The sequence below is a fragment of the Oncorhynchus keta genome, chromosome 34 (assembly GCF_023373465.1).
Source record: "Oncorhynchus keta strain PuntledgeMale-10-30-2019 chromosome 34, Oket_V2, whole genome shotgun sequence".
In the NCBI taxonomy this organism is placed as follows: Eukaryota; Metazoa; Chordata; class Actinopteri; order Salmoniformes; family Salmonidae; genus Oncorhynchus; species Oncorhynchus keta.
In genome coordinates, this window is record NC_068454.1 from 44,312,382 (window position 1) to 44,325,335 (window position 12,954).

The window sequence follows — 12,954 nt, forward strand, 5'->3', positions numbered from 1 at the left end:
GGGCAATACAATAGGTCACAACAGTGCTAATATATTTTTGATATGTCCTTATTCTTCCTCTGTTGTGGTGTCTAAAATACCCCAGGTTACCAGGACTGATTATGCACTACTGTATACCCAGGAGGAGAGAGACCACCCTGGGGTAAATGGTCGTCACAATGTATAAAAGTCAAGGTAGGGAAACCATTTTTTAAAAAAGAGTTAGGGAAGCAAAACATTTCATATAGCAGCCGAAGTAGCCAAACATGTCATGATGCATTCATAACAATGAAAAGATCAGTAGAGTACACAATATGCATTTTATTTGGAGCTTAAAAGTGAGTTGCCTAAACACAATACATCACATAGTTATTTTATACATATAAAGTCTATACAGAACATATTCATACCCTTTAAATTATTGCACGTTTTGTAGTTTTACAGCCTGAATTCAAGATGGATTCAATTGTTTTCTCTCATCTACACACGCCACCATGCTTGAACATGTAAAGACTGGTACTCAGTGATGTGTTGTATTGAAGACATAAAGTTCTTTTTTTTTTGCTATAATATTTGTAGTTTTACTTTAGTGCCTTATTGCAAACAGGATGCATGTTTTGAAGTATTTTGTATTCTGTAAAGGCTTCTTTCTTTTCACTCTGTCATTTAGGTTAGTAATTGTGGAGTAAATATCATTTTTGTTGATCGACTCAGGGACCTTACAAATAACTGTATGTGTGGGGTACAAAGATGAGGCAGTCATTCACAATCTGTAACGAGTTTCCTCCTCTTCTTCCGAAGAGGAGAGGCGAAACGGATCAGAGGACCAATACGCGGCGTGGTAATTTTCCATGGTACTTCTTTAATGCTTTAAGGTACACATGAACAAACTAACAAAACAAGAAAACGTGAAAACTCAAATTACAGTCCTATCTGGTGCACACACAGAGACAGGAAACAATCACCCACAAACACACAGTGAAACCCAGGCCACCTAAGTATGATTCTCAAAACCTAGACAAACAAACATAGACTGCCCACCCAACTCACGCCCTGACCATACTAACTAAACACAAAACACAGAAAATAAAGGTCAGAACGTGACAGTACCCCCCCCCCCAAAGGTGCGGACTCCGGCCGCAAAACCTTGACCTATAGGGGAGGGTCTGGGTGGGCATCTGTCCGCGGTGGCGGTTCTGGCGCGGGACGCGGACCCCACTTCACCCTTGTCTTTGTCCGCCTTATTTTCCGCCTCCGTGGCTTTCTCACCATGGCAACCCCTCTCAATGACCCCACTGGACAGAGGGGCAGCTCGGGACAGAGGGGCAGGGGCTCTGGACAGAGGGACAGGGGCTCTGGACAGAGGGACAGGGGCTCTGGACAGAGGGACAGGGGCCCTGGCGCCTCTGGGCTGAGGGGCTCTGGCGCCTCTGGGCTGAGGGGCTCCGGCGCCTCTGGGCTGAGGGGCTCCGGCGCCTCTGGGCTGAGGGGCTCTGGCGCCTCTGGGCTGAGGGGCTCTGGCGCCTCTGGGCTGAGGGGCTCTGGCGCCTCTGGGCTGAGGGGCTCCGGCAGCGGCGCCGGACAGGCGGGACGCTCCGGCAGCGGCGCCGGACAGGCGGGAGGCTCCGGCAGCGGCGCCGGACAGGAGGGACGCTCCGGCAGCGGCGCCAGACAGGCGGGACGCTCCAGCAGCGGCGCCGGACAGGCGGGACGCTCCGGCAGCAGCGCCGGACAGGCGGGAGGCTCCGGCAGCAGCGCCGGACAGGCGGGAGGCTCCGGCAGCGGCGCCGGACAGGCGAGAGGCTCCGGCAGCGGCGCCGGACAGGCGGGAGGCTCCGGACAGGCGGGAGGCTCCGGCAGCGGCGCCGGACAGGCGGGAGGCTCCGGCAGCGGCGCCGGACAGGCGGGAGGCTCCGGCAGCGGCGCCGGACAGGCGGGAGGCTCCGGCAGCGGCGCCGGACAGGCGGGAGCACCTGCAGAGAGGAGACAGAGAGACAGCCTGGTGCGTGGAGCTGCTACAGGAGGCAGCGGCGCCGGACAGGCGGGACGCTCCAGCAGCGGCGCCGGACAGGCGGGAGGCTCCGGCAGCGGCGCCGGACAGGCGGGAGGCTCCGGCAGTGGCGCCGGACAGGCGGGAGGCTCCAGCAGCGGCGCCGGACAGGCGGGAGGCTCCGGACAGGCGGGAGGCTCCGGCAGCGGCGCCGGACAGGCGGGAGGCTCCGGCAGCGGCGCCGGACAGGCGGGAGGCTCCGGCAGCGGCGCCGGACAGGCGGAACGCTCCGGCAGCGGCGCCGGACAAGCACCTGCAGGGAGGAGACTGAGAGACAGCCTGGTGCGTGGGGCTGCCACAGGAACTACCAGGCTGGGGAGTCAGGAGGCTTGGTGTTAGGAGGAGCCTGAAAGACCGGGCTGTGGGGAGCACTGGAGCTCTGGTGCGCAACCTTGGCACCACTTCCCCAGGCCGGACAACTACTCGAGCCCGGACCCTCAAGAGTACAGGCACAGGTTGAACCGGGCTGTGGGTAAGCACGGGAGATCTAGTGCTTTACACGCACCTCTTAGGCTCCACTCCCACAGTTGCCCGGTACGAGCGGAGCGCAGGCAGAGGACGCACTGCACCCTCCCAGCGCCCGGAGACACAGCACGCAGAGCCGGCGCAGGATAACCTGGACCAAGACTGCGGCGACCAGACCCGCTGAGCAGGCACCATACGCCCTGGCTCAATGCCCACACTCGCATGGCACTCTCGGGGGGCTGCCCTATAGCGCACCGGGCTATGGACACGCACTGGCGACACCGTGCGCTCAACCGCATAACACGGTGCCTGACCAGTAATGCGCTGCTCATAATAAGCACGAGGAGTGAGCTCAGGTCTGCTACCTGGCTTAGTACCACACCTCGTGTGCCCCCCAAAAATAATTTGGGGCTGCCTCTCGTACCTGTCGCACTGCCGTGCTGGCTCCTCATATTGCCGCCGATCAGCTTTCGCTGCCTCCAGCTCTGCTTTGGGGCTGCGATTTTCCCCAGCCAACCTCATTCTCCTGTAACCTTCCTTGCATTGCTCCATCGAATCCCAGGCGGGCTCCGGCACTCTCCCTGGGTCGACCGCCCACCTATCTATCTCTCCCAAGTTGTGTAGTCCAGATTCAGCTCTGATGCTGGCCGCTGTTGTTGTTGCTGCTGCTGCTGTCGTCGCTGTCCTTTACCACGCCGCTTGGTCCGAGGAGGCGAAACGGATCAGAGGACCAATACGCGGCGTGGTAATTTTCCATGGTACTTTTTAATGCTATCAGGTACACATGAACAAACTAACAAAACAAAAAATGTGAAAACTCAAATTACAGTCCTATCTGGTGCACACACAGAGACAGGAAACAATCACCCACAAACACACAGTGAAACCCAGGCCACCTAAGTATGATTCTCAAAACCTAGACAAACAAACATAGACTGCCCACCCAACTCACGCCCTGACCATACTAACTAAACACAAAACACAGAAAATAAAGGTCAGAACGTGACACAATCAGTCCATGCAACTTATTATGTGACATGCTTAGCAAATTTGTACCACAAAACGTATTTAGGCTTATCATAACAAAGGGGTTGAATATATTTCAGCTATACATTTTTTATTCATTTGTAAAAAAATTGAAAAACATAATTCTACTTTGAAATTATGGGTTATTGTGTGTAGGCAAGTGACAAAAAAAATCTATATTCAATCCATTTTAATCTCAGGCTGTAAAACATGGATCCTGAGTGGCGCAGGGTTCTAGAAGCGTCACTATAGACCTGGGTTCGATCCTGGGCTGTATCACAACCGTCCGTGATTGGGAGTCTCATAAGGCAGCGCACAATTGGCCCAGCATTGTCTGGGTTAGGGGAGGGTTTGGCTGGGGTAGGCCATCATTGTAAATAAGAATTTGTTTTTAACAGACTTGCCAGGTTAAATAAATTGAAAAATAAACAACAAAAATGTGGGAAAAGATAAAGGGTGTGAATACTTTCTGAAGGCACTGTAAATATACATTAAATTATACAAAAATCATGTGTTGAGGTTAAATTGGAAACCTGCTTATAACTTCCATATAGCCATCCATTAAGTATTTCCTAAATGATTAATGGCATTTCCCTGAGCTGACTGCATAGCAATATTCATGTTGCGCTTATGTATAACTGAGTTCATAGGTATACTGTACATACAAGAGTTCAGTAATGTGTAAAAAGTAATTAAAAGTGCTTGTTATATACAAAGCTAACGTGCTTTTTAATATACTTGTTCATGCGGTTTTAGGGTGAATCTATTCAACGTTGTGACATACAGTTGAGTCATCCCATGTTTGGTCCATATCGGATGTTGGGTACTGTATTTATTGAATATTATCAGAATCCTGTCAATTAAAATGCCCAATTGTGTGCAATCAATTAGCTGAATTTCTCAGAGATCAAATTATATTTCAACAAAATAATGTTTCAGGAACGCTAATGGAATCTGTCACTAACTACAGAACCGAGTTCAGAACAATCTGAGATGGTGGATGTCAATCTTCTTTCTTGTGATTTTTGAGGTGGAACGACACAGTTATGAGTGGAGATCCTGCCTCTACTGTACTTCTGTGATTGATAGCGTATTAGCCAGTCAGACGTCCTTGAAGTTATGTTTGTTGCACACTGATTTTGTGTGTCAGTTGACAGTACATATAGACAGGTTGCCTGACAACGTCAAAATTATGCCTGCGCATTGATGGGGCAGAAGACCATGAGTTGTAATTATTCTGAATGGTCAGATAGCTAGCAACATTGACAAAAAGCTGCCATGTGGGGAATCGTATATGGTTTGTTTCAGCTAGTTGTATCTTGTTCTTGATACCATGTCTTGTTTTGAGGTGCTTGACTTTCTGTATGTCTATGCTAATAGGGCAGAAATTCGCTAGCTAGCTACCCAATATCTTTAATTATCTATTTGAGAGAAAACAACAAGTGCTTATTGGGCAAAAGTATGTTTTCAATAAACATTCGGAGACTAAATATCTTTCACGTTTTCAATAATCCTTTGGAGTTTATAATTGCATTGCCCCAAAGTTGAGCACGCATCGGTTTTGTTCCGAAACAACCCAACCGCATATTGCCCAGCACAGAACCTAGCAAGTCAGTCTGTATTGTTTTGCTAACTGTTAAAGAGATAGTTCACCCAAATCACTAAATTACATATTCTTTACTTTATCCTGTAAGTAAAACCAAGGCATGAACCAAGGCATGAATTCTGTCTTACCTTGTCCAAAGAGGGACAGGGTAAGGAAATCAATATTTTGTAAATTGGGTAAACTATCTCTTTCATAAAACTTCCGAATGAGAGAAGGTCATTGTGGCGTTCTTCCCACGCCATCCGTCTACAATTAAGTTGACAAGATAAGGAGCCATTAGAAATTACAGCACAGTACCTACGTGTGAGCTAACTGGTAAAGCTACTGAAGAGGCTAATGTGTGTCAAGTACAGCAAACCAAGTCCAAGGACGATTATAATTGCCTGTGACTGTAAATCAATAGTTTACAGATTTTAACACTTCGGGGCCTGTGGACAGAAACTCATCAGAAGGAAATGGGCAACTTTCAGGCTTCTAGCCCTTCATATGTTGACATAACATGTTTTCACGGGCAGTTCTATTCCTAAAGGTAGGTATAGTGCTTCTGTTTGACCATGAGCCATTGTAATCATGCATCTCCCTGTAGGTTACATGCCTGCTGATTGCCCTCTCTCTCGCTATCTCTCTCCCCTCGATGCTGCTCATTTCGTTCCAGAATTTATTCTGAAATGGAAGAGGGAAACAGGATTAGATGATACATGGGGAAAAATCAACATCTGTGTCACACAAAACAATGCAATTGTTTCATTATGAAAAACAGCAACATCTCCACCCACTGCTGTTGGGATGAAAGTTAAACTTCAACCTTCCTACTAATAATACAAAAGTACCTCAAATCTTAGCGTTTCAGCCATATGGACAATCAAGGAGTTTCATTGCAATGGCATGAATCATTTGCAATTGGACGATTATGAGCTCAGCAAAATGTTCGAGACACCTGTCGCTCTGCAACTGCCAAGGTGTTGGAATGCAACATAGGGTCAAAGTCATAAACTTCAATCATTCTTGCTCATAATGATGTTTCACTGTTGGCTGCATATTTGACGATGGAACCTAGCCCCAAGGTTGTTATTCAAATGACAAAGACTTTTAAACGTTAATTAAGTACATTACAGCATTAAACAAGAACAACTAGGGGGAGGTGAGAGATGCTAATGTATTCTAAATCACCCCTTTATGAACTACCAATTACATTTGATGTCTCTTTCCATGGCAATTTAGTCGGTTTCAGGGGAGATTTTTGTTGGAACACATATAGATCAGGTTTAACCTCTGGCTTTAAAGATATACCAATAATGTCATCATGTCAATCATTGGGTCAAAGTGGGGACCTAGAGGACTGAATTAAATTATTACAGCTGTGCATGGGGCCCTTACCTGACCATGATTGGTTCATGGTCAGGTAAGGTTCACCAATCATACATTATTATTAATACTGTGAATCGTTATGCTCTTAGCTAATACACACAACAAATACTAACCTTACTGTTAATATTTTACTTTGACCTTGGGACCAGCACATTGCAAAGACATATTTAAGGCTACTGCTAGGAGTGATTAAAAAAAACTCAGAAAAACATGTCACATACTTCCTGGATTCCTCTCAGGAAAATGTAACATATACAGAAAAAGCGATGCAGAAGGCAGAAGTCACACTTCACGTAAACTTCACTTTCCTGCACACGACTAAAAAAGTTCTGACAGACAAACGTGGTGAGAAAGTAAGATGTATCGGACCTCGGGCTATTGCCGAATTCCTAACCTTACAGCAAACTACAGCCTCTTCCGATGCTTGTGAAATAACAGGACATGTAGCAGAAAACAGTACACAGGAGCAGTTCTGGGATAGTGTATAACAGTGTATACGACAGTGCAATCTATCAGTCAAGTCTTGACTTTGACCTGCTGTACGGCTCTTTACAGTCAAGCGCAGTCTCAAATTTCAATTATGAAATACGAATCACTATAATGTCTAACATTCTTTTCCAAATGGTCAAAGTGCTTTACACTTAGAACATTATTTTGATTGGTAGTTCAATTAAGTTACCTAAAATAGATAAAAGTACTGTCATCAATATATTTGTACCTTCATCAATATATGTGTTGATGTTCCAGTCAGTCTACATTACTTACTTACTTTTACAGTGACACACACTAGACTATATTTATGGTCATTCTGTCCTCCTGTCTGTTATCATTCCTCCTGGGGACATCCAGTGAAGATGGAGAGTTAGAGGCCGCACTTGACAAATAGCTTAGACCTGTGGGGTGGTATAGTAATGGGTTTAATCAATACTCTCATGAACCTGACAGAGAAATCAGGGTGGCCCCAGTCTTTGACTATAAGTGTGGCATCCACAGGACACTGTTAAATGACTCATCATACTCCAATTTGTCAAGGGAATTGAAGATAAATAATCAAGAGCTTTATCGTGGTCGAGTGCAACCAGGAAACAATATAATACTTTTGGAAGTGAATTGATAGTGACCCACTTGTTTTTATTAGTTTTATAGTTGCTATTCTCAAAATTGACCTGAGGAAGAGTAGCTACTGCTGCTTTAGAAACAGCGAATGGGGATCCTGTCCTTGACTTTTCCTTAGTAGTGTAGGTCTATTTAACACACTTACAGTATGTTAGAATTTTGATATCACAAACAGAATTGGTGTTATAAGCAGTTTTAAGAGGATGTCATTTTTTTCAGTGGAACGCCAAAAAGTTACTTTTTCAAATCCTACTATAGAGTCACATGCAGTTAAGGGTAAAATGGAGGGTAAAATACAGGAAACTATCTAAGTTTACCAGTAAACTACCAGAATTTTGGTAACGTTCAAGGATTTTACGTCATTTATCACAAGACATCTAGTGGACCTTTTCGGTACTTCAGATTATGACCAGTGACTGTAATTATCTCTGGCCCACTGTATGGCAATTTTAACATATAAAATAATCAATTCAATTTAATGACCTAGCTGTAAAACATTATCCTTAATATAAACCAATTTTCTCTTTTACTATATGGTCTACCACGAGAAACTCATGGACAATATGAACACAGATGTAAAAAAAAAAATGAATATTATATATGAATTACTTGTTGTTTTAGTTATTCAAGTTTAAATTAATTACCAATATTAACAAAGTTTCTGGGGCCTCCGGGGTGGCGCAGTGGTTAAGGGTGCTGTACTGCAGCGCCAGCTGTGCCACCAGAGACTCTGGGTTCGAGATTCTGGTAACTTTGGTAAATTACCGGTAGCTTTGCAACCCTACATGGAGGATTTCGATATTGTCACGAATATTACCGAAGGTGACTCCCCTTCTTGTTCGGGTGGCGCTCGGCGGTCGTCGTCGCCGGTCTACTAGCTATCGCCGATCCGTTGTTCTGTGTTCCTTTAGTTCTGTCTAATTGGTAGCACCTGTTTCTTGTTTGGTTGTTAGGGTAGGGTTATATATAGTCTGTTCAGCCCGCTTCTGTTTCGTGCGGGCTTGTTCGTCTGTTTTGTTGGTTGAGTGTATTTTGTTTGCATTTGGGTTTCACGCTGTCCGTTTATATTTCTGTTCATTTGTGTTTCCACTTTTGTTCATGTTATGTTTCCGGGACATTTAAGCGTGTTTTTTCCCACATCTTTTGCTCTCTGCGCCTGACTCCACACCTCATCACTCATTTACCGTTACAGATATAGTATCAGAAACCCTTACCTTTGCCAAATAACTCTCCAAATGGAAGAGATTAGCTCTTTTCAAAATATCACATTTTCCAAGAGTAACTGCTCCACACATGAGCATGTGGCAGCTGATAGTCTACAGTAACATAAACCAATGGAAATGCTATTGTGTTCATTGAAATAGTTTTTGTTTCTGTATTCTAATGTTACCCAAGACTGGGATATTCATAAACACAACCAAATTATTATTTTTCCAATAGCATATATGAAATGCATTTATTAGACTGTTAGAATGTTACAGTCAAAATTGATGCTTATCGTGATAGTAAGGGGGATAGCCGTAGGAATACACTTCCATTATCAACCATGACTCACACACTTCAGCAGGCCTTTTATTCATGGCTTGCTAATGGCTTCAGAGCACATTATCCCACATGTAACTGTAAAAGCATTGGTTTCATGCATGTTATCATTAGAAGCCTCCTCCCAGTGTTTTATTCACTATTCACTTCTTTAGCTCACTCTGCCAACCCGGATGTCCTAGCCATGTCTGAATCCTGGCTTAGGAAATCCTGAAATTTCCATCCCTAACTATAACATTTTCCGACAAGATAAAACTGCCAAAGCGCGCAGAGTTGCAATCTACTGCAGAGATAGCCTGCAGAGCTCTGTCATACTATCCAGGTCTGTGCCCAAACAATTTGAGCTTCTTCTTTTATAAAATTATTTTATAAAATTCCAGAAACAAGTCTCTCACCGTTGCAGCTTGTTATAGACCCCCTTCAGCCCCCAGCTGTGTCCTGGACACCATATGCGAATTGATTGCCCCCCATGTATCTTCAGAGTTCGTGCTGTTAAGTACCCTAAACTGGGACTTGCTTAACACCCCGGCCGTCCTACAATCTAAGCTACATGCCTTCAATCTCACACAAATAATCAAGGAATCAACCAGGTAAAACCCCAAATAAGTAACCATGGGCACCCCCTTAGATATCATCCTTACCAACTTGCTCTCTAAATACTCCTCCTCTGTCTTCAACCAGGATCTCAGCAATCACTGCCTCATTGTCTGCGTGCATAATGGATCCGCGGTCAAACGGTTACACCTCATCACTGTCAAACGCTCCCTAAAACACTTCAGCGAACAGGCCTTTCTAACCGACCTGGCCCTGGTATCCTGGAAGGATATTGACCTCATCCCGTCAGTAGAGGATGCCTGATTGCTCTTCAAAAGTGCTTTCCTCTCCATCTTAAATAAGCATGCCCCATTCAAAAAAGGTGGAACTAAGAACAGATATAGCCCTTGGTTCACCCCAGACTTACCTGCCCTTGACCAGCACAAAAACATCCTGTGGCGTTCTTCATTAGCATCGAATAGCCCCCGCGATATGCAACTCTTCAGGGAAGTCAGGAACCAATATACTCAGTCAGGTAGGAAAGAAAAGGCTAGCTTTTTCACACAGAAATTTGCTTCCCGTAGCACTAATTCCCAAAAGTTTTAGGACACTGTAAAGTCCATGGAGAATAAGAGCACCTCCTCCCCGCTGCCCACTGCACAGAGGATAGGAAACACTGTCAACACATAAATATACGATAATTGATCATTTCAATAAGCATTTTCCACGGCTGGCCATGCTTTCCACCCAGCTACCCCTACCCTGGCCAAAACCTCAGCACCCCCTGCAGCAACTTGCCCCCCCCCACTTCTCCTTCACCCAAATCCAGACAGCCGATGTTCTGAAAGAGCTGCGAAAACTGGATCCCTACAAGTCAGCTGCGCTAGACAATCTGGACCGTCTCTTTCTAAAATGTTGCAACCCCTATAACTAACCTATTCAACCTTTCTTTCATATCGTCTGAGGTCCCCAAAGATTGGAAAGCTGCTGCGGTCATCTTCCTCTTCAAAGGGGAGACACCTTAGACCCAATCTGTTATAGACCTATATACATCCTGCCCTGCCTTTCTAAAATCTTCGAAAACCAAGTTAATAAACTGATCACCGACCATTGAATCGTACCTTCTCCACTTTGCAATCTGGTTTTCGAGCTGGTCATGGGTGCACCTCAGCCACCCTCAAGGTCCTAAACGATATTAACCGCCATCGATAAAAGACAGTACTGTGCAGTCGTATTCATTGACCTGGCCAAGGCTTTTTGTCGACAGACTCAATAGCCTTGGCTTCTCAAATGACTGCCTCGCCTGGTTTACCAACTACTTCTCAGATAGAGTTCAGTGTGTCAATTCGGCCTGTTGTCCCGACCTCTGGCAGTCTCTATGGGATTGCTACAGGGCTCAATTCTCTGGCCAACTATTTTATCTGTATATATCAATGATGTCGCTCTTGCTGCTGGTGATTCTATGATCCACCTCTATGCAGACGACACCATTCTGTATACTTCTGGCCCTTCTTGGACACTGTGCTAACAAACCTCCAGACGAGCTTCAACGCCATACAACACTCCTTCCGTGGCCTCCCAACTGCTTATAAATGCTAGTAAAACTAAGTGCATGCTCTTCAACCGATTGCTGCCCGCACCCTCCCGCCCGACTAGCATAACGACTCTTGATGGTTCTGACCTAGAATATGTGGACAACTGCAAATACCTAGGTGTCGGGCTAGACTAAACTCTCCTTCCAGACTCACATTAAGTATCTCCAATCCAAAATTAAATCCAGAATCGGCTTCCTATTTCGCAACAAAGCCTCCTTCACTCAGGCCGCCAAACATACCCACATAAAACTGACTATCCTACGATCCTTGACTTTATCACCAAAGCCCCATATACTACCTACCACTGCGACTTCTATGCTCTCGTTGCTGCCAATGACTGGAACGAATGGCAAAAATCTCTGAAGCTGAAGTCTTATATCTCCCTCTCTATCTTTAAGCATCAGCTGTCAGAGCAGCTTACCGATCACTGTACCTGTACACAGCCACTCTGTAAATTGCACAACCAACTACCTCATCCCCATATTATTACTTATTATTACATATTATTACCCTCTTGCTCTTTTGCACCCCAGTATTTCTACTTGCACATCATCATCTGCACATATATCACTCCAGTATTAATGCTACATTGTAATTATTTTCGCCTCTATGACCTATTTATTGCCTACCTCCCTACTCTTCTACATTTGCACACACTGTACATATATCTTTCTATTTGTAATTTATTTTGTGTTATTGACTGTACGTTTGTTAATGTGTAACTGTGAGGTTGTTTTTGTTGCACTGCAATGCTTTATCTTGGCCAGGTCGCAGTTGTAAATGAGAACTTGTTCTCAACTGGCCTACCTGGTTAAATAAAGGTGAAATAAATCAAATTAAAATTAAATAAATAGTTGTACATTTGCTGTGTAATTGTATATTTTTACTAGTTCCACAGAACCAGTCTTCTTTCATATTTACTCCTGTAAGTGCAGGCCGATGGTTGATCAACTACCAATGATTTTAGAAAATGTATTCTATTCTGAAAATGACTTGTGTGCATTCCTTGATTGCTATAATCAATTCATTGGATATAAAACAACTAACTGTTCTAACAGCAAACTGGAGTTTTGTCTGCTCTCTATGTTGGCAGGGCTGGTCTTTGATTTGAAATGGCTCAATATCATGATTTCCATTCCACCTACCAATAAAAACAAATAAGAATGTTTTAAAAACAACTCACTGCTGATGGTTTCTTAGCAGTTGTCCTTGTCAGTCTTCATGATCATGTCATTCTAACTGCTGAAAAAAGAAGAGAGAGCACGGTTTTGTTCAAGTTGTATGGTCAATACATACATTTTGTAGTATTTTACCCCCTTTTTAAATCTTGTCCCATCGCTACAACTCCCCAGCGGGCTCAGGAGAGGCAAAAATCGAGTAATGTGTCCTCCGAAACATGACGCGCCAAACATAACACCCGCCCGCTTAACCTGGAAGCCAGCTGCACCAATGTGGCGGAGGAAACACCGTTCAACTGACAACCAGGATCAGCCTGCAGGCGCCACAAGAAGTCGCTAGAGCACGATGAGCCAAGAAAAGCTCCCCCGGCCAAACCCTCCCCTAACCCAGATAAGGCTGGGCCAATTGTGCGCCGCCCTATGGGACTCACGGTCACAGCCAGTTGTGACACAGCCTGAGATCAAACCCAGGTCTGTAGTGACGATGCAGTGCTT

At 45.0% G+C, this 12,954-nt stretch overlaps 1 protein-coding gene across 7 annotated transcripts in view; it reads right to left on the bottom strand.

Annotated features, from left to right (window-relative positions):
- Nucleotides 1-3,240: 3,240 nt before the first annotated feature.
- The window catches only part of LOC118367188 (nck-associated protein 5-like), a 120,352-nt gene continuing 110,638 nt past the window's right edge, over nt 3,241-12,954 (bottom strand). For 6 of the 7 annotated variants that reach the window (XM_052493911.1, XM_052493912.1, XM_052493915.1 and 3 more), the window contains 2 exons: nt 12,465-12,523; nt 3,241-5,789 (listed from right to left, as the gene is read on the bottom strand). In XM_052493911.1, coding sequence (XP_052349871.1) covers nt 12,507-12,523 — 17 coding nt within the window. In that variant the 3' untranslated portion in view covers nt 3,241-5,789; nt 12,465-12,506. The remainder of the gene's footprint in view (nt 5,790-12,464; nt 12,524-12,954) is intronic. The other variant, XM_052493910.1, reaches the window with a different exon arrangement.